General features: G+C 35.6%; 3 protein-coding genes across 5 annotated transcripts in view; 2 read left to right on the top strand and 1 right to left on the bottom strand.

Annotated features, from left to right (window-relative positions):
* Positions 1 to 1,791: 1,791 nt before the first annotated feature.
* The window catches only part of LOC105969860 (uncharacterized), a 28,504-nt gene continuing 8,119 nt past the window's right edge, over positions 1,792 to 22,176 (top strand). For 2 of the 3 annotated variants that reach the window (XM_088819846.1, XM_088819845.1), the window contains exons 1-5: positions 20,233 to 20,409; positions 20,625 to 20,758; positions 21,198 to 21,282; positions 21,778 to 21,831; positions 22,044 to 22,143. In XM_088819846.1, the coding sequence (XP_088675972.1) occupies positions 22,085 to 22,143 (59 nt within the window). In that variant the 5' untranslated portion in view covers positions 20,233 to 20,409; positions 20,625 to 20,758; positions 21,198 to 21,282; positions 21,778 to 21,831; positions 22,044 to 22,084. Of the gene's footprint in view, positions 1,841 to 20,216; positions 20,410 to 20,624; positions 20,759 to 21,197; positions 21,283 to 21,777; positions 21,832 to 22,043; positions 22,144 to 22,176 lie in introns of those variants that run through there. The other variant, XM_012994634.2, reaches the window with a different exon arrangement.
* LOC148770144 (uncharacterized) lies at positions 5,661 to 8,234 on the bottom strand. The gene is made up of 2 exons (XM_088819004.1): positions 7,451 to 8,234; positions 5,661 to 6,619 (listed from the first exon to the last, which is right to left on the bottom strand). Exons 1-2 carry the CDS (start codon positions 8,232 to 8,234, stop codon positions 5,661 to 5,663), a joined length of 1,743 nt encoding a protein of 580 aa, XP_088675130.1.
* LOC105969834 (uncharacterized) lies at positions 11,781 to 14,470 on the top strand. The gene is made up of 2 exons (XM_088819003.1): positions 11,781 to 12,354; positions 12,640 to 14,470. The coding sequence occupies exons 1-2, from the start codon at positions 12,023 to 12,025 to the stop codon at positions 14,468 to 14,470; spliced, it is 2,163 nt and encodes a 720-aa protein (XP_088675129.1). The 5' UTR covers positions 11,781 to 12,022.

Genomic DNA, 22,176 nt, shown 5'->3' with positions numbered 1-22,176 from the left:
GTTGGTTGACTAGGTTGCACAAGACCATTCTGCAATTGTTTACACTTGATTGTAATGAGTAAGCATCAGCCCATATCTTATCTCAAGCTAGAAAAACGTGGAGGAACCACAAGGATCCAGCAAATATAAGCCTTCAAATCATCATCCTCCATTTGGCCTTGTTTGGAATGGTAGATAAGTGAAGACTTTGAGTTTTGGTCTTCATTTTCACTTGTCTTCTTCCAAAAACGACCAGACCTATTAACTTAAGCTTCTCTTCTTATTTCTTCACTTCCTTATTCACATAAGAGAATATCAAACCCTAAGAACTCATAGAAGTATAGCTAGAACAAGTTCTTCACCTTTTCTAGCTGAAAATCCTATGTTTTGAAGTTTGAATTCATCTCTAATCAAGGCTTCTAGCACACCTTATCTAAGACTGATCCTTTCACTTCATAAACCATATTGATTTTGAGGTAAGTTGAAGCTTTCATTTGCTCATCATAAGAACCTAATTATGTGTGCTTTAATGTGACTTTTGCTACGTGTTCTTCATGATGTTTGAATGATTGATGATTCATAACGATATGAAAGAATATGTTTTCAAAATGGGGGTATGGTACTTGATTGATGGTCGGGTAGGCAAGGGACGCGGGAGGGACCGGCGGACCCAACACATGGTGGCAAATACCTGAGGTCGAAAGACCAGTATGGAAAACCCACAATTCATGAAATAAAATACGGCTAATACCTGAGGTCGAAAGGCCGATATGGAAACCCCGTATTATCTATTGGCCAATTATGATGAACAGGTTCCGAAAACCAAAGCCTATTACTATCAGTCAAGTACCACACTTCAAGGGTACCCGAAAAAGAGAAGGATTTCAAAGAAAAGGATCATGAATGAAGTTATATGTGATATTGTACTTATTGAATGAATAACGTGTTATGTGATATATTGCTATTACATCAGTTTCAACTTGCTGAGCCATTAGCTCATTAGGTTCTTATGATGCAGGTAATGATGTACATGTTTAGAAGTTGACCTAGCCAAGAGCGGCCAGTCAGAGATTTGTTCATATGCCATGCTCCGAGCCATTTTTGTGGCCGAGCAGAAACTCTGATTTCATTTTGTTAGCCGCTCTATTATGGTTTTTGTACAATATAATTTTGTAAACAATGAATATATATATATATATATATACATATATATATATATATATATATATATATATATATATATATATATATATATATATATATATATATATATATATATATATATATATATACGGGTTTTGAGAAAGTACAAAGTTTGATTTCTTTTCAAAGCATATAACGTATGTTTGTATTAAAACCATAATGTTGAATATATATATATATATATATATATATATATATATATATATATATATATATATATATATACGGGTTTTGAGAAAGTACAAAGTTTGATTTCTTTTCAAAGCATATAACGTATGTTTGTATTAAAACCATAATGTTTAAGTATATATATAAAAGGTTAGCATCCCTAACTTAATGGTGGTGATCCGATTGGATTCTGCAGTTAGGTTGCGGGGCGTTACATACCCTCTGTACTAAAACTCTTGTTTTGAAATCTTAATATAATAGTTGTTGGTCCTGTTAAAAAAAAACCATATTATTTATTAAATTAATATTTGGGTATGTGCAATCAATTCTAAGTTTTCAAGGGCTTTCTTTATTTAAATTTTTGTTGGCGTTGTACAAAGATGACATTTCTTGAGGAATTCAGTGCAGGTACACCTTTCAATTAAAATTTGAAATTACACACATGATTATGATAAACCGACGTAATATATTATATGTATGTTAAAAAATGGTAAATTACGTTTTGCACCCCAAAATTAACAGTATTTGGCATTTTACACCCTATCATTTGAATGGCAAAGTCCACCATCACAAAATATATCACATCGCAAAATATACTCTTCCTCAATTTCTTGTGATATTTTAAAACGCAATAATATATCGTGATATTTTATACATTTGAAGAATTTTCATTCTTCTTTATGTTTAGTTTTCTTACTTAATATTTATTTGGGTAAATTACAACCACCCTCAGGTATGGTCAATTACGAAACAACACTCCTTCTGTTTGGGTAATTACAATCACCCCCTCAACTTTAAATCTTTTTACACGTCCACCCTTGTTGTTACAAATTTAGTGGAATCTTTTGGATTATATGAAATATTCTCAACTTTGGACTCGTTTTATCCCATTCGAGCTCCATATTTTTTGAAGCCAGATGATCATAAGATATGTTTTTGGCTTGTATATATATCAGATTGTGGTGCATCAGAAACTGTATTTTTGCAGAAAAAGAGTTCAAACTAGAGAACATTCCACAAATCTAGATGATTATGTTGAATTTGACATCATAAAAGTGGAGATGTAAGAAGATTCATAGATGAGGGGTAGATGTAATTATCGAAACAGGAGGGATTTTTTTCATAATTTGACCATACCTCAGGGGTGATTGTAATTTATCCTATTTATTTTAATTATTTTACTTGTATATAAATTTTAAAAGAAACATAACTGTTGATTTATTTCATATCTTTTACATCGATTTTTTTTATATATAATTTCTAATTCGATTTTAATTTTCAAAGTAATTCAAAAGATCTTAATTTTCCATAAAATTAAGGGCTAAATACAGTTTGCACCCCTATACTATCACCACTGTTGCATTTACCTCCATGTACTATGAAATGCGACAAAACACCCCCTGCCATCCATCTCCGTTACAAAATCCGTCCATTTCAAATGTTGACTGACTTTTGAAGTAGCCGTTGGAAAACTTCTGACCAAAACACCCCTCTAATTGTGTATAAAAGGGGTGCATCATTCTTCACTCTTTGTACTCAATTCCTTTCCATTTTCTTTCTAATTTTCATTTCCAGCCCCTTTTTTACCCCAAATTTCTGAAAAAAAAAATTATATTCTAGAAATTATTTTTAATTTTTTTTTAAATTCATAATTAATCAGTTTAAAAATGTCTTTCAGTAGTTCAAATTCTCAAAATTCGTGTTTTAGGTTCAAACACTACATGTCATATTTTTCAGGAACCACTTGTCGATGCAATCGGAGCGCCGAAGTTCGACCATCTTGGACTGTCAATAATCCGTGTCGAAAATTTGCAGGATGTGCTCTAATTGGGATGTAAGTTCTTATTATAGTGCAAAATTTCTTTTTAGTTTGTACCTAACATTTACTTATTTTCTCATGTATGAAAATAGAAGCCCAACGGATGCAAGTTTTTACAATGGTTTGAACCTTAAATATGTGAAAAAGGGCTGGAGATTGGGCAAGGATTTCAAAGATTTTTTGATACAAAAAAAAAAGAGAAAATCAACATGCTAGAGGCTGTCAATGAAACACTAAAGTTGAACAATGAGAAACTGTTGGATAAATCTGCAATAAGTGAATTTGCCGAGGCGAGTGATCTTTGTCCTTAACACGTAATTTTCCCGCAACGGTGCTAACGGTTTAAACGGAAATTGTCTCCCAAGATACAACGGCAAAGACTTGGAATAGGAGCACTACAAATCCCAAGAATGGTGAAGTGTATTTTGTGTAGAACTTTTAGAGAGAATCTATAATGGGTAGACTAAATATGCAGTAGGATTTTTTGGATTGAAGTGAGGAATTATGGAAAAAACGGGGTCAATTTATAAGGTTTGGAAAGTAGTGTCCTTTGGAGCAAAAGGTACATAAACATACTGGTTGGGCCCAGATATGTGTTGTTTCGGCTAAGGAGTCGTTTGGGCCGAATCGGTTGCACCACTTCGAGTTGAGCCGGTTGGTTTGCATTGGTTCGACTGCACCAATACAAACCAGTCAGACCATATTCGAGATGGGCTTCGGTAAGGGAGAATCCAGTGGGTTGACGGCCCATGTCCTAATGTTTTTGGCCCGAAAAATAATATATTGCTTTGGGCCCAAGCCCAAATCCAAATCCAAATCCAAATTCAAATCCGATCCGTACGTACGGCGACGCGCGTGTGGGGACGATTCGAAACTCATAACATATAGGCCTTTCTCCCAAACAAAGTTGTATGCCCAAAGGGCGTGACCCTTAGTTCCAACATTGAGATACATAAATAGCTGAATACTTCTCTTCTTTTCCAATGTGGGATAACTCAAAATCCCACTTTCCTTATATTTTGGACTAGTAATTTTTCATTCACCACAAAATTGGTTTTATACTAATCTAATCCAAAGTTGATTTATATAATCAATTAGACCATACAATAACATTGATAAAAAAATTGTTCATGACTCAATTTTTAACCAATTTTCCCAACAATCCCCCACATGAATGAAAACGAGGGCATCGATTCTCTCTAGAGTTCCCACGAATAGTATTGCATCGGGATAGGTAGATTATAACTTTGAACCTTCCGTAATGGAGTTATATCGGATTTACTAGGCTGAGTAGTGAACGCGATACCTTGAACTGTCAGCCGTTCGTGTAAACCAAGAACATGCAACCCACACAATACTATTCTCACATTTCCTTAGTTCTCATGATTGTGTCCGTTTTGGCCCTGGACGCACATCTTGGATTCATAAGTGCTTGTCAAATTTTGAAGCGACCCTCACTTCATACACTTACATAGGTGATCTCCTATTAAAGGTATCCTGCCAATACCTCACCTTTTTTATAAGGTTTTGGAATCATTAAAAGCATTTGCTTATCCTTTACCCTTTATGCAGGTTCTATTATCTTTCACGGGAATGAGTTAGGAATGAATTCCTTAGTGCTCGACTGAACTTTCTTAGCTTAGTTGTACCTTTTGAACCAGTTCTTGGGATCTCCAGTCAGCATAGTTGGGTTACCACTAAGATTGTCCTTAATTGATGGGTTTTAATCCCATTCCCCTAGATAGACATTGTAGTTGATCTCTTGGTAAACCTTTAGTCAACGGTTCCGCTAAATTGTCTTTAGACTTTATATAGTCTTTTGAAATTACTCCATTTGAGATCAACTGCCTTATGGTATTAGCCGGCGACGAATGTGTCTGGACTTACCATTATACATGCTGATTTGTGCCCTTCCAATTGCTGATTGACTATCGCAATGTATCAATATTGTCGGGGCTGGTTTCTTCCAACACGGAATATCTTCTAGGAAATTACGAAGCCATTCCACTTTTTCCCAAGCTTTATCTAAAGCTAGGAACTCCGATTCCATTGTGGATCGAGCTATACATGTTTGCTTTGTAGATTTTCATGACACAACAGCTCCACCTATAGTGAAAACGTAACCACTTGTGGATTTTGAATCCTTAGTATCGGATATCCAATTGGCATCACTATAGCCTTCTAGTACGGATGGATATCTTGTATAATGCAAACCAAAATCTAGAGTATATTTGAAGTATCTAAGTACTCTAGTTAATGCATTCCAATGGTCATTTCCAGGATTGCTTGTAAATCTACTTAATTTACTAACCGAATGAGCAATGTCTGGGCGAGTGCAGTTCATGACGTACATTAGACTGCCTATTATTTGAGAATATTCCAGTTGATCCACTGGTTCTCCTCGATTTTTGGCTAAGTGTATTCTCAAATTGATTGGGGTCGTAGCAGGTGGACTATCAATCATTTTAAACTTCCGTAGTACTTTCTCAATCTAATGAGATTGAGTGAGAACTAGTCCATTTTCATTTTTGATAATTTTTACTCCAAACATTACATCAGCTAGACGCATATCTTTCATGTCAAAATGTGTCGATAACATTTTCTTAGTTTTCACGATTATATCATGATTACGGCCCATAATTAACATGCCATCCACATAGAGACATATATGCACAAATTCATTTGGTGTGTTTTTAATGTATACACATTTATCACACTCATTTATTTTAAACCCATTTGCTAGTATCGTTCTATCAAATTTTTCATGCCATTGCTTGGGAGCTTGTTTTGGTCCATAAAGTGACTTCACAAGTTTACATACTTTGGACTCTTGTCCATGAGCAACAAAACCTTCAGGTTGTTCCATGTATATTTCTTTTTCTAATTTACCATTTAGAAAGGCTGTCTTAACGTCCATTTGGTGAATTTCTAGATTGTGCAAAGCAGCAGTTGCTAGAAGTACTCTAATTGATGTGATTCTCGTTACGGGCGAATAAGTATCAAAGAAATCTAGACCTTCCTTTTGTCTAAATCCTTTGACTACTAATCTTGCCTTGTATTTATCAATCGAGCCATCGGCTTTGTACTTTCTTTTGAGAATCCATTTACAGCCTAACGGCTTATTTCCCGGAGGTAGATCAACCAATACCCACGTATGATTTTGCATAATCGAATCAATTTCACTATTGATTGCTTCTTTCCAAAGTAGTGCTTCGGGAGTGGATAAAGCTTCTTTTATGGTCCTTGGATCATTTTCCATAGTATACTTTAGGAATTCCAGTCCAAAGGACTTAGCAATTTTTGCCCTTGTATTTCGTCTAGGTTCTTCATCACTTTGAAGACCACCATTAGCAGTTTCATATGTTCTTTTGTTAGAACTAGTTGCTGATTTTTCTTTATAGGGAAATCTATCCTCAAAAAATGCAACATTTCTTGATTCAATGATTGTGCCTTCATTCATATCAAGAACATCAGACTTATGTATTAAACATCGATATGCACTACTGTTGTTTGCTTAACCAATAAAAATGCAATCAACAGTTTTAGGCCCAATTTTTATTTGTTTCGGTTTAGGTACTTCTACCTTAGCCAAACACTCCCATACTTTTAAGTATTTATAAGACGGCTTGTGACCTTTCCATAATTCATAACGGGTTTCTTTCTTTTCTCGGTGCAGAATTTTATTAAGAATACGATTGGCTGAGAGGAGTGCTTCCCCCCACAACTTCTGAGGTAAACCCAAATTTATTAACATTGCATTCATCATTTCTTTATGAGTCCGATTTTTGCGTTCAGCAACACCATTTGATTGGGGTGAGTAAGGTGCCGTAGTTTGATGAATAATGTCTATTTGAGAACAAAATTCATCAAATGGAGCACCATATTCTCCACCTCTATCACTTCGAATCATTTTGATTTTTCTTCCAAGTTGATTTTCTACTTCAACTTTGTAGCATTTGAAAGTTTCTAAGGCCTCGTCTTTGCTCCATAGCAAAAACACATAACAATATTTTGTGCAATCGTCAATAAATGTAATAAAATATTTCTTTCCTCCTCTAGTTTACACAAATTTTAAATCACAAATATCACTGTGAATTAAATCTAGAGGTTCTGTTATTCTTTCTACATAATTAAATGACAATTTGGTCATTTTTGCTTCTACACAAGTTTCACATTTCTTTTGAGAATCGAATTTAAGATGTGGTAGTAGTTCTAAGTCTACTAACTTCTTAAGTGTTTTAAAATTCACATGTCCCAATCTAACATGCCATAATTTAGAACAGTCTATCAAGTACATAGAATTAGTAATTTTATTATCATCAAGCTTGTGAACAAGCGTCATTACATTCATCTTTACAAGGCCGTTATCAACATAGCCTTTCCCTATAAAACAACCATTCTTGGTGAGAATTAGTTTCTCAGCCTCAAGAACTAACTTAAAACCAGCCTTGGTGAGCAGCGTTCCGAAAATTAGTTTTTTACGGATGTCCGGAACGTGCAGCACATTAACCAAAGTGAGCTCCTTCCCGAAGGTGAGCTTCAAAATAACCTTTCCTATGCCTACAATGTCCAAGGTTGCAGAGTTTCCCACGAACACCTTTTGACCGTTGATTGGAGTGTAGGAGGAGAATGACTCCTTGTTGGAGCATATATGGCGAGTTGCACCCGTATCGAGCCACCATTCATTTGGATTGTCCACCAAATTAGCTTCAAAGACTACGGCACACAAGTTGAGTTCGGACATGTCGATAGGAACACTTTTGTCTTCGACCATGTTAGCTTGCTTCTTGGGTTGACGACAATCCTTTGCCATGTGATTAGGCTTGCCGCAATTGTGACACGTTCCATTGAACTTGAACTTCTTTGGCTTCCATTTTCTTTTGCCGTTGTTGCTTCCATTTCCACCGCCACTAGCACTTCCTTGAACCTTCCTTTTCTTGCAAACCTGTATGTTTGGTTCCATAAGATGTGCTTTAGCCTCCATTTGCTGCTTGCCGGTTTTAGACTCCGTCTTTCGATTATCTTCTTCAATCCTTAACCTCACGATAAGATCTTCAAGCCCCATTTCCTTGCGTTTGTGCTTGAGATAATTCTTGAAATCTTTGAGTTTTACTGTCCACCATTTTCAAGTCCAAAAACTTTCCGACGATGAATTTCTTCAACCCGGCATCTTCGGTTTTGTACTTCTTTTCTAAGGACTCCCACAGTTCCTTATCGGTTTTGATTCCACTATTCACATTGTACAGTGAATCATCTAGAGCATTCAAGATGTGGTTCCGACACTAGAAGTCGGAATGGGTCCAAGCATCCCACGCAATCCTTGTTTCCAAGGTAGCTTCGGCATTAGGCACAACGGGCGTGACCCTTAGTTCCAACATTGAGATATATAAATAGCTCAATACTTCTCTACTTTTCCAATGTGGGATAACTCAAAATCCCACTTTCCTTATATTTTGGACTAGTAATTTTTCATTCACCACAAAATTGGTTTTATACTAATCTAATCCAAAAGTTGATTTATATAATCAATTAGACCATACAATAATATTGATAAAAAATTGTTCATGACTCAATTGTTAACCAATTTTCCCAACAGAAACTCCATGAGGTAGCTCTCAATTTGACGAGAACCAACACTGAAATGATGATGAAGATGCAAGGCATGGAAGAAAAACTCAAAATATTAGAACGTGGAGCATCAAACTACAAGAAGACAATTATAATTCTCAAAATAGTTGTGATATTGGCTTTTTTCCTGATTCTATTAAGTTGGTTAGGACAAGGCTCAAACAAAAAAACGAGCTATTTATATGTAATGTAGATTAGCAATGTGTTGAGTGTAGATTTTACACTCGATATGTTTACTTTACGTGGATCTTTTGTTTAGATTTAATTATATTTGTGCTTTAATTGATTGATTTTGTGTTTTATAGGTGAAAAACGAGAATTAGGTGTCCATGAAGGAAAAAGATCAAAAATAAAGGAAAAACTTGCAAATTGGGAAATAAATCAAATTAGGAGAAGGAATCTCGCCGCAACTTTGGCAGTGTTCACCATTTCAACCATATCTCTCTCATACGAACTCCGCATTAGGTAATTTTGGCGGCATTGAAAAGCTAATTTCAAGGGCTAGAATTCGCATTTACGCAACCTTCCAAAATTCGGACTCTAACATGGCTAAAATCGAAGAACAAATCATGATGGGGGAAAGCGGCGGAAATTGATTCCTATTAGGTTTCCACTACTTCTTTATCAAGAAAAGCCTATAAAAGCAACATGTCTCTACACCATAAACACAAAATTTTACACCACAAAACACGAAGAACGAAGATCAACGAAGACTCAAGCATAGGTTTTCGTATTTATTTTATTTATTTTATTTTGCTTATCATAAGAATTACGAGTAGCTAAGTTTTTAATCTAGGATTTTATTAGAACCCTATGTGGTGATTCAAACCTATTTTGCTAGTATTATGCAAGTTTAATTCCATGATTATTTCTTCTATTTGATCTTATTTAGTGCATGAAGCTAATTTATGTGACTATGTGTTATTGTTAGAATTGAATCGACAGATCATTTTAATAATTAGAACAAGGATAGAAGAACCTTCGAGTAATTTTCACCGAATGAGTGTGTCAATTGCATGTGGTGTCGTAGACATACAGATATCACCTTAGGTAGCCATTTACGAGACTTGTTAGTTAATGCTTTATTCATAATTGGTTTGCATAGACATATAGTGAACTATTTATGAATGATAGACTTATAATACATGCAGTAGCGGGTTATAAGTAATTTCGTGTCTCGGGTTAATAATCGGGAATCGTAACTTGCATGATAGAGGTTTAATTTGGTGATGAATTATTATTGCATAGGGGAAGATAAAATCCTAGATCTATTTTTATTGATATATTCTCGTGTTTATTTGTTTTCATAATTAGTTTAATTATTTAGTTGATTAAAATTGACAACCTTGCGTAGGCTGGATAAAAATCATAGTTGTTAGAATTTGGTACTTAGGATTAGATAATTTGAGTATTCCCCGTGGGATCGACATCCGACTCTTACGAGTCCACTTTTACTACTTGTTTGCGATACGTGCACTTGTGTATTAGGTATTTAGCCCAACACAATGTAAATAAAATATCCTAGAAATTGAAATGTAGATTTTGCGATGAAACAAGAAAAATAGCTATTTGTATGTAAAAGTAGATTATCTATATAAATGAAATATCCTGTAAATTCATCTAAAAATATCAAAAGTACCATAACAGATCCAAAGTATAAAAATATAATTCAAAATCATTAAATATATCAATAAAAACCTACAAAATAACTTTCAAACCTCCTCCACGAGTAAATATAAAGGTAAAATACGTTTCTGGCATTTTAACCTGCATAAAAACATGAAAAATAGGTGAATCGCAGTAGCTAACATCCCCAAAATTCCCAAAAATTCCCAAAATTTTGGAAACCCCTAAAACCCAAAAATCCCCAAATTCTACTCAATATAGAAACCATCTCTTCAAAATCCTTTTCAAATAGATTCCCAAAACTGAATTTCAAAAAAATTCAAAACCCCCAAAATCCTTCACTGTTAAACCCCAAAATCCCCAATTTCAAAAAAACATAACTTTAAATACAAAATAGAGCTTGTATTGTAAATACTAATCCAAAACCGTAAAATTTGTATTGATAATTCTGTGAAAGTATGGTTGTAACCGAATCCTTGAAGATCTAAACCCAGTTCTGAGTGGAATAAAACCCCAAAAAATCCCAACCCTAAATTAAGCGAAAATTTCAGAACTTACCTTTGTTTACACCAAGTTCTCTTCAAATTGCTTCAAAGACATCTATGATGTGTTGAATCGTAGGGGAGAAGATAAATGACAGGGGAAGAGGGGAAAATTTCTTCCAATGTGTTTTGCTGAACGTGTTTGATATTTTTTTTCAAATTACAAAGTTTCAAATAAAAGGAAGGGTAAAAATATAATTACACAGCTGAAACTAACACCATTAGTTATGTAAGAGTTGACTGTTAAGGTGAGGGGTATTTTGTCGCATGTCATAGTACATGAGGTAAATGCGACAGTGGTGATAGTATAAGTGTGCAAACTGTATTTAGCGCTAAAATTAGTATATATTAAAAAAAAATAGAATGAGAACTGTCGGAGATTATTAACTGTTTTCAAATGTGTAGTTAAATGGATTAATTAAAATAAGGCTTTACATATATTATTTAGAAGAAAAAAAACTAAAAAACTATAATACACCATGAAAAACCCTTCAAAAGTTAATATACCGTGATATATTGATTTTTGGGTTAAAATTTCACAAGGAATTGATGTGGAGTGCATTGTGAAACGAGAATTATAATTTGAGGGTGGACTTTGGTAATTTTGAAATATTGGCGTGCAAAGCGCCAATTAGGGTTAATTATGGGGTGCAAAATGCAATTCAGCCATGTTAAAATGTAGGATCACTGCAAAATTCCAATTACCCCTAAACTTTGGGACAAGTACAGATAAATCCCCAACTCAAAAACTAACATACGGGTCAGTCCCCAGTAATGTTTCACTAGCGGGTCAGTCCCTACAGCAAACATAGACATGCAGTTCAGTCCCTGACCCCACTTTTTTCCACTTTATACACTCTCTCTCCTCTCTCCTCTCTCCTCTTTCTTCTATTTCTTCTACACTCTCTCTCCTCTCTCCTCTTTCTTCTACACTCTCTCTCATCTCTCCTTTTTCTTCCATTTTTTCTCTTCTGCTTCTCTCTCCTCTTCGTTTCCTCATATTCTCTGTTACAACTTTTTGTTTTCCGACCGCGAAAAAAAACTGTAATTTCCCACAATGGCAGCAAATGGTGAATCAAACCCCATCGCCGCTGGTATTATTGGAAGTTGTCGGTACAATGATTCTCTGCACATCATTTCCATTAAGAATGATTCGACTTTAAAGGAGATCTATGAATCTATCTTAATGAAGTGGAACGATATACATCCCGACAAATTGGTGCTCCAATACTTGGCTCCCCGTGAAAGAATGTTCGTCACACTGACTTCTGACGAAGACGTGGTGAATATGGTTACATTGCATTTGGTAATGCACATGAGTGTGGTCGACATTATGGTGAGCCGCACTGATGAACTTGATGGGCGTAGAAGGAGGACCCCCAGCAACGGGTATGCAGCCATTCTGTTTTGTATGCATTTGCAATTTGTTTATGTAATCATAGCATATAATATAATACTACATAGTATCGTGTTACTATAGTGATAGTGTAGAATAACTAAGCTCGTAGTATCATATAAGGCTACTAATAGTATTGAATCATTGTATATCAAGTATCTTATAAATTGAGTTCTCGTATGCAAGCATTCCACTCAAAGTACTTATTTCAATTGTTACAATTTATTTGTAGTCCACTGTAATAATCCAATTTGTTTCATTGTTTTTGCATTTTCCAGTGAGTCTGTTAGTTCCAACAGTCCGTTGCAAATTGAGTACAATCCGGTTGGAGATTCAATTGATGCATGGAGACATTGCATACGCGGGGAGAATCAAATTTTCAAAGATGCTAATGATTTTAGGTTTATGTTAAAAAATTACTGCATTGCTAACAATCGAACCTTTAAGTACAAGAAAAATGATCAACAAAAGATCATAGCCGTATGCATTGTTGAAAATTGCAAATGGAGGGTTTATGCATCAGTTCATAAATCAGACAAGTTATTCGGCATTCGCAAATGTATTCTTGAGCACAGTTGTGGTGATGCTACTCTTCGTACAAGGGGTCATCCCAAAGCCGATGCTACGTGGATTTCGCAACTTATGAAACAAAAATTGAGAGATGAGCCAGGTTACAAACCAATTGCTATTTTGAATGAGGTCCAAAGAAAGTATGGTGTGGAGCTTAAGTACTATACGGCGTGGAGAGGTAAGGAAAAAGCAATGTATGACATTCATGGGGATGAGTCGAGCTGTTATGATAAACTGAGACGTTATTGTCGTGCACTAAAACAGAATAACCCTGGTAGTTGTGCCGATTATGAGATTGACCCTCAAACTCAAAAGTTTCTTCGGATCTTTATTAGTTTTGGAAATTCTATTTTGGGTTTCCACCGTGGGTGTAGGCAAATGATATGTTTGGATGGGACTCATATTAAAAATAAGTACAAAGGTTGTTTACTTTCTGCTGTGTCCAAAGATCCAAATGATGAGTTATACACATTGGCCTATGCAATTGTTGATGCCGAGAATGACAGGAATTGGGAGTGGTTTTGTAATAAGCTGAAAGAGATTCTTGTTTATCACAATGGGGGTTTATTGAAAAATTACACAATTTTCTCTGATCGTCATTCGGGGCTTATTAAAGCCATTCCACTGGTATTTCCTGGTAGCAACCAGGCTTATTGTTTGCGACATTTGGAGGATAACTTTAGAACAAAGGTTCTAAGATCGTATCCATTGCACAACAAAGCATATTGGGTGAGTGTTCTACATAAGGCTGCAATTGCTCCTACTCGGCAAGAGTTTGAGGAACATGTATCTCATATAGTTCAATCAATGCCTCGTGCGGAATCATTTATCCGAGACTCTGATCCCAATCGTTGGGCCAATGCATACTTTTCTGGGGATAGATGGGGAATAATGAACAGTAACCAAGTTGAATGTTGGAATGGTTGGGTTAAAGATGAACGATCTTTGCCAGTTCCATCCATGATTGATATGATACGAATCAAAATAATGAAGATGATAGGTAATCGACGAGAAGATTCTTTAGTCATGACTGGTACAGTGTGTCCAAGAGTTGAAAAGAGATTATTAATCAACTATACGGCCTCTCGCTTATTAAAATATACCAGATCCAGTGGTACGCGTTATGAGGTGTATGAAGAGGATAAGTCGTATGGTGTTGATTTAGAGACTAGGACCTGTACTTGCAAATCTTGGCAGTTGGATAAACTTCCGTGCAAACATGCATGTGCATGTATTGAGTCGAAAGGATATTCGGTATTTGAATTTGTTGATCCTTGCTTCCGGGTTGATTTGTACAAAGAAGTATACAAGTACACAATTAATCCAATTCCTTCTTTTGATGAGGACTTTGATTTGTACAATGCACAAACAAATCATGGCCCGGAAGATGTATTTATTAATCCACCTGCATCGAAAGCTCTACCAGGCCGTAGAAGGACGAAAAGAATTCCATCGCAAGTCGAAACCCGTGCTACGAAGTGTGCACGGTGTGGTAAACCTGGACATAATCGCCGTACGTGCAAACAACCAGTCCCGTAGCACTACTCTGTTTCTACTTTCTTTTTATGTTGTTTGTACTTTGTTGACGTGTACTTCGTACTATTTATCCATTTGTATGTACCGTGATATGACTGTTTTAGTTACAATAGAGCGCACTGTTTTGGTTATAATAGTATTGTTATTACGTTGATATGGTATAACGTACAACCTAATATGGTTCACAGAAGAATAATAAGTGAATCGATTTGAATTTTATGACCGTTACAATAATATAGCCGTTATTTTTGTCGTCAGAACTTATAAAAAGCATGTAATTATGTTCGTCTGCTTCTCATTCATGGCTTCTTCCAGTAGCAACTCTCAAAAGAGTAGCTTAAAATATAAAAAAGATAACTGCAAGCGTCGTGATTGTGGGAAAAAAACAATAATCATGGTTTCGGAGACAAGTTTGAATCCAGGGAGGCTATTTTATTGTTGCCCAGACCATGGCTATTCTCATTGGTGTGAGCCATTTGAAATTGGGCAAACTTTCCCCCACAACTATTCTCGATATGAAGAAAGTGAAGCTACGAGTGGATCGACGAACCAAGTTCATCGCGAAAGTAAAGTGAAGAATTCCAGAGATGAAGCTGGAGTAATTCAAAGTTTGATAGTGTTAAACCTAGTACTATTTGCAGTTTACATGATTTGTCAAACCTATGTATTGTTTCTTAACTAATCACCGTAACAATACGAGTTAAAAGTTAGTGTCGTGTATTGTAGCTCGTTAATCGTATTGTAATGTCAATGTGTAAGTACTTTGGGTACTTACAAATAAATTAACTCTATCGATGAATCAATTGTTGTTGTTCGTAATAAATGTACTCGTACAATATAGTGATAAATATTGCTCTACTACTGTTCTGTATATCACGTTCACAATTCACGCATGGATCGTACAATATCTACGTATTATAGTTCCTACAATATAGTACTTCTGTACTGTACTAATGGTACCCTTGTTATAGTACCATTTGGGGTTAACACGACCATATAAAACCATCTCATTCCTCATTTATTCATTTTGTGACTCATTTAAAAGAATTGAGACAACTTGGGAGTTGATAGTTGTTGAATATGGTCACTTGTGATGAAAACAATCACTTATACATAGAAGCCTTGCACATTAGTAGTGTATCTTGTAAGGAATTCGATACATTTGTTCCATTTTGAACCCCAAAGTTAAAACTAACATAAAAAAACCTTACAACCTTAATTTAAAACATATTTAATGTCTTTCCCACACTTATGGATCACAGATAAATAAAAAAAAATCGAGCAATTCAAGTCATCACTATTATGGTATTGATTGGTCTAACGACTAGTATATTCGGTGGCGTGTATATGGATGGACGGAACCGTTGGTTGGTATCCGTGTCCCAACGGTAGAGTACTTATGTACTGTACTAATAGTACCCTTGTTATAGTATCATTTGGGGTCAATACAACCATAGAAAACCATCTCATCCCTCATTTATTCATTTTGTGACTCATTTACAAGAATTGAAACAACTTGGGAGTTGATAGTTGTTGAATATGGTCACTTGTGATGAAAACAATCACTTATACATAGAAGCCTTGCACATTAGTAGTGTATCTTGTAAGGAATTCGATACATTTGTTCCATTTTGAACCCCAAAGTTAAAACTAACATAAAAATACCTTACAACCTTAATTTAAAACATATTTAATGTCTTTCCCAAACTTATGGATCACAAATGTGCAAAACAAATTTGAGCAATTCAAGTTATCAACATTATGGTATTCCTCATTTTAGGTAATGGTATAGATGGGGTAGGTTATACGCATCGACAAGAAACTAACATAGTATTAAAAACTAATTTGCAAAACACTTACACTGTTCAAAATAGGTGTCACAACACCACAAAAATGGGACAAGTTTTAAAACCATCATCGCACGAAAACACTAATCTAAAAGTACTTGTTCATGCAAAGACAGTCAAAAGCATATTGTTCGTGACAATCACAACCCAAAAACACCCATAAAACAGATTGTTCAAAAATAATTTTAAAAATTGTTCAAAATATGTTCAAAGCATCAGCATCTATTGCCTCTCTATCCACGCCCTGGTGCTTTAAGAAGACAAGTGCTAGTTTTGGACGGAGTTTTTTGATCAAGCAAGTTTTCGCCTTTTCCCAAGTCTCAGCGTCATCTCTAGCATGGCAATATGCCCACATGCAGACAAAAATCCCGCAATCATCATTCCCTTCCTGTTGTCTGCATCCTTCTACCCATTCGACATGTGAAGGTATATCCAACGCGGTTTTATTTTCAATCACCCTGCTATAATAACTCGCCTACAAAAATATACTATTATATTAGTATACATGTATTTTCATTACCATATTGCAGCACCGTTCAATCACAATACCCAAACTATGGATTAATAAAACATATACCACATTCCCCAATATATAAATTAAAGAAGTAATAATCGATTTAAGGACTTACGATATAATCTGCAATTCCTGGGCTCGTCGGAGAATGGGCTAGGGAGTTCCAATGCCGAAAAACTTTTTCGTTTGGGTCCAACACAAGCAAGAACCAGTGATCTTTGGGATTTATAGGTATCAGAACATATTTTTTGCTGTAGAGACGTGCTATTCCAAGCTTCTCAACTGCGGTAGATCCAAAATATGTTAAGCTCTTTAAAAAGGTATCCAACTCTGTATCACCCATCTTTCTGAAGTCCATTCGATCTCGTGCCAGTATCTCATACTACGAAACATAATAAAAAAAATATAAGATAAACCAGTATACACAGAATGCAACATCTTTGTTAAACCAATATATACCTGGGCAGGGGTCTCGAGATAATCAATCTCATGCCCATGTTCCTCCATGATCGCTTCGGAATTTAACAGGCTCATGTATATGTCGATGTGCTCCCCACTCAGATGCTGATCAAACAAAAGATCGCACATATGCTTTCCAGTCAATACGTTGGGGCCTCTTTCGATCACAGTTGCACTACAATAGAAATAAACATGCACTATTTGTTAAGTACGCCGATACTACATAAGAAGTTATTATATACCAAATGTTCAGTAAGTTAGTGATTTTACCTCAAATCAACATCAACGAGGTACCCATCAAGTACTGCCCTCTCTACATCAGTAAGCTCATCTCGGCATACATAGTCTGTTCTCCCCTGGTACGTAGAATTATCTACAACAACCTATATCCAAAAGAATCATTAGTGATAATAGTAATAACAATAATAATAATAATAATAATAGTTATTATTAAATTATAAGGAATAATTACTGTTGTGGGCAGTTTAGTAGAGACTACGCTGATTTCTTGTCCTCGACTCTTTCTTCTTCGATTGTCTTCTCTTGCCTTCGACCTTCTCTCCCTCTCCATGTTCAGTACTTTTATCAAGGTTTCTTCTTCATCTTCTTCTTGTTGTTCTCCTTCTTTCTCTTTTTTTTCCTCATCTCCAAGTTCTTCAACAGCATTAAAAAATTTATCTTCCTCCTCCACTTCTTTTTTCCCTTCATCTTGCTCCTCTTCCTCTTCCTCTTCCTCTTCAAAAATAAGAGCTCTTCTTCTCTTCTTCTTCCCCTCTGTCTCTTCCAATCTCACATTCTTCCTCTTCACTTGTTGTGCATTTCCAAAATGCTGCTGCAGTTCACATAAAATAAACAATGATTAGTGTAATACAACAACATCACGTTGGTTTACAAATGGGACATGTCCATCTCATTAATAGTACTCTTCACTTACACGCCTGACTTCGACTTTTCCACCGACCTCCACAGGACCAGATAGTTCTTCCACAGGTGAAACCAAAAACTTTCTCTCTTCTTTGTGCACGGAGAATGATATCACCTAATAAACATATAGACAAATTGTGCATTAGTTTATTACGTAAGCAAATAACACAATGAAAATGCATAAATCAAAATTGTTACCTTGTCTGGTGTGAGTTCTCTAAAAAGATGTTTAGCCTGACGTTCGTCGGCTGGTATTTTAGAGTCGGACCATCGAAAAAATCTTGGGTATTCGAAAACGCTTGTTGCGAATCCCAGAGAAGTGATCCTTTCACTCACCCATGCCAACAACCCAATGGTGCAACCATCAAAATACCCTCCTGCCCCAGCCAAGTGTGCCTCAATATTTTCAATGAGCACATCATACACCAATTTTCCCCACGCAAAATCTCCTACGCGCTCCAATTTGTCAACATGTGGATAAACGTACCTCGGCAGTTGAAAGTTGCCCTTTGGCAATAAGAAAGTATTGCAAGCGAAAATAATGTACAACCTACAAAAATCCTCAATTGATTGTTGGTCGGTCCTAACAGCATACTCTTCCAATTTTTCAGCAATTTGATGACGCTTTACTTGGGTCAATTTACCCCCAAAAACACGTCTAATGAAAGGAGTTTCTATTTCCAGGTTTTTATCGATGGGTATCCCCTTAAACTGTAGTCCCATCATGATGCAGAACTCCCTAGGATCAAAGACGACAGGGATAGTTTTACCTCCAAACCAGAACGTACGTGTCTCCACGTTGTATGTCCTCTTCAACAGAACAGACACCTTTAAGAAACTATGGTATATCTTAGGCATGTTTAAGAAATGCCCGAAAGGATTTTCCTCCAATGCAGCATAGTGTCTGGCCGTCATCATAGGTTTAATTATGTCCATTTGTTCTTTGAAGGCGCTAGGAGAGCACCTGCATGCTTGTTGGGCGTCATCATCTGCAAGTGTATTACGATTATAAAGGAAAAACAATAATCAGAAAAAATACAATTGTAAAATAACAATGGTACTATGTAGGTATTGTAATTATACCGTCACTATATTGTATCAATACCATACACCTACAGTACTTATACTGTTGGGCAATACGACATATACTATTTAATTACATCAGAAGAACTGCCATTACCTTTTTTTATACCTTCTAACTACAATAGCACTACCGTTGTGTAGTAAGACTTATATTATTTAAACACATCTAATGCCCAAAATCAAACCCTTGTTATGACAAAAAGTGATTTGGGAAAATACTAATATTTCAGACGAATGATACCCAAGAGCGAAAGTGTTCAAAATCATGCAATTCCACAGAAAATGAACAATTTTTTGCAACCATAAACAAGAAAACAACATTTTATTGGAACCAGTTGTTCGATTTTTTTATTTCAGAAAACCCCAATCTCGCCGTTGGATACTACCCACTACTGGAAATGTTCAAAATCATTCAATATGAGAACATGCAGTTTGTTTTTTGCTAACAGCAACAAAAAACAACAACAAATTTCATTATCGATTCCTGAAAAAAAAAAAAAAAAAAAACCTTGCTTCTCCTTCCCCTTGTTTGTCTTCACCATTCTTCTACTTCGAATATTATTACTTTAGTTTCCTGTCTACTTTCCGCCTTGTTTATACAAGCAAACAAAAACCGAAAAACCTGAAGAATCGCTGCACGAAGAAAAACTGCAAGAAACCGCTGAGGAAATGGTTCGAAAATTGAATGACAACGGATAGTTGAAAGGTATGGAGCGTGATTCTCAACCGGCGCGTGAAGTAGGTGAAAAGTTGTGTCAGAATTTGCAGTCAGAATTTGCAGGTAATTTCAAAATAAAGTGAAGGGTTTTTCGGTCTTTGCACACCAGTTGGGGAGTTAAGTGCATATTTATGTTTGATTTAGGGTCCAATATGCTTAAAAAATGTTGTTGGGGACTGACCCGCACTTTATGTTTGGGTTTAGGGATTTATCAGTATTTGCCCCCTAAACTTTCCTATTAACAACTCCGAATCAGCGACCGTTGAAACATCAAAAAGGAATAAAGATAAATTTATCAAAACCAGATATACTGTTCATAGATAGCTTCGATTTTATTATGTTCGCTAAGTTATTCCAGAAACCCACTCAATCCCAATCTCCACCACCTTCTTCCCAGGTAATCTCGATTATGTTTTTTTTTTAATTTATTTTTGTTCTTTGATCTATATCGCCTTTTGGTAGAACAAGGGTTGATTCTAGACTCGTTGCTTGATCGGATTTAATCCAATGTCTTTTGTAATAATGAGAGGATATGATTTCGATGTTAATGGTGAATTGAGTTTGTATAAATCTTGGTAGGATTTACTTATTGATGTTTCCATTTTTGTGCAGCTGGATGGCACAAGCCGCCGAAGCATGACGTCAGCAGACTTGGCGCCACGTGTTGCCGTTCACTATGGGATCCCGTCTACTGCTTCGGTTCTTGCTTTTGATCCTATCCAACGCCTCTTGGCAGTAGGGACACTGTGAGTTCAATGTCTTTTCAACATGAATACTATGTAATTAAGTCTGGTCTTGTTTCGTTCGTCTAAATATCGTTCATCGACAAGGCATACTAATTATTCACTTTGTTACTTGTTTAACCTGTCTCTGAAGTTCAAAGCAATTTTTTGATGTTAATAAGTCATTCTTAGGCAGTTCTCTCGTTGCATTTATCTTTGGTTAATCGGTGTTTTACACTTTTACTATAATCTACGCTTTCTTCATGTTACTATATATGCTCCCCTCATTTAATATTATTTTATTGTTTCACTACAGTAACTTGCTTGTAGTTTATAAACATAGTTTTTTAACCCCGTTCATGGTACGAGGATACGTAGCTGATTACATGGTTGATTGATTGTTAGAATTGAACATTCATGCCATGGTGTTTGTAATTCTTTATTTTCTTAAATTGAATTGCAGGGATGGGAGAATTAAAGTGATTGGTGGTGACAACATTGAAGTTCTTTTGATATCTCCTAAACCCTTACCCTTTAAGAACCTAGAGGTTTGTCAATTTAATTCTTATAGGAGTTTCATATTATTCTCATTTCTGTATCTTTTTTTCTCAGCTTGTCTATGTCATTTTAATTGTTCATTAGTTATCGTGAGAATAGTTTCCAAATCGGGCTCAGACTCCCAACGGGTGACGATTAAAAAAAATCCACTGTTCTGTTTTTTTCAGTTATCAGTGTGCATGCAGAGTATCATGCTGTGTACTAAATTGTCCTTATATATTTCTAGTGCTGCATACGGTTCTCCGATCACAGACGATGTTGACATGACTTCATTTTACATCTCTTTCTCATTCGTAAATGGTCAAAAGCTTTATTATCTACAGATTATCTGAGATTATATATGTCACATGTTCGGATGAAGATCAAGAAAAGCTTTCATTTTCTCAAGTAGAACCAGTAACTCTTAATGATGTTGTTTTTTGGGTCTTATTAATCAAGTAGGGTCGTCTTTTATAGCTTTTAATTCATGCTTGTTCTCCTTACAGTTCTTGCAAAACCAAGGATTTCTAGTGAGTGTCTCCAATGAAAATGAAATTCAGGTACGGCCATATGCAGTACTACCACTGGTGAAACTCGGTCTTGTCTTAACAATTTTTGCAGTTTATTGAATTTCTGCAAGGCTATCCAAATAACTGTAGAATCATTTCCATCATGACGTGAATTTAGTTCCATTTATTCATTTTTCAAATGCGTTTTCCAATCATCACTCGATTTGTTTCATTATCTCCCATTGCTTATTTAACTTTGACAGGTCTGGGATCTAGAGAAAAGATGTTTATCTTCTAATTTACAATGGGAGTCCAGTATAACTGCGTTCTCTCTTATCATTGGTACAAATTACATGTAAGGGAGTAAGTATTTCTATATACTTGCTTCAGGCTGAA

The sequence above is a fragment of the Erythranthe guttata genome, chromosome 6, assembly GCF_056151865.1.
Source record: "Erythranthe guttata isolate IM_541 chromosome 6, IM_541, whole genome shotgun sequence".
NCBI lineage: Eukaryota > Viridiplantae > Streptophyta > Magnoliopsida > Lamiales > Phrymaceae > Erythranthe > Erythranthe guttata.
This window is presented reverse-complemented; position numbering and strand designations above follow the sequence as displayed.

Bases quoted from the DNA above. Each gene is read 5' to 3' on its own strand.
- LOC148770144 (XM_088819004.1), bottom strand. From the start codon at position 8,234: ATGGGGCTTGAAGATCTTATCGTGAGGTTAAGGATTGAAGAAGATAAT. The intron at 6,620-7,450 runs GTTCTAAATTAT...ATATGAATGAAG, and splicing joins TTCTATGTACTTGATAGACT to GCACAATCATTGAATCAAGA.
- LOC105969834 (XM_088819003.1), top strand. From the start codon at position 12,023: ATGGCAGCAAATGGTGAATCAAACCCCATCGCCGCTGGTATTATTGGA. The intron at 12,355-12,639 runs GTATGCAGCCAT...TGCATTTTCCAG, and splicing joins AGGAGGACCCCCAGCAACGG to TGAGTCTGTTAGTTCCAACA.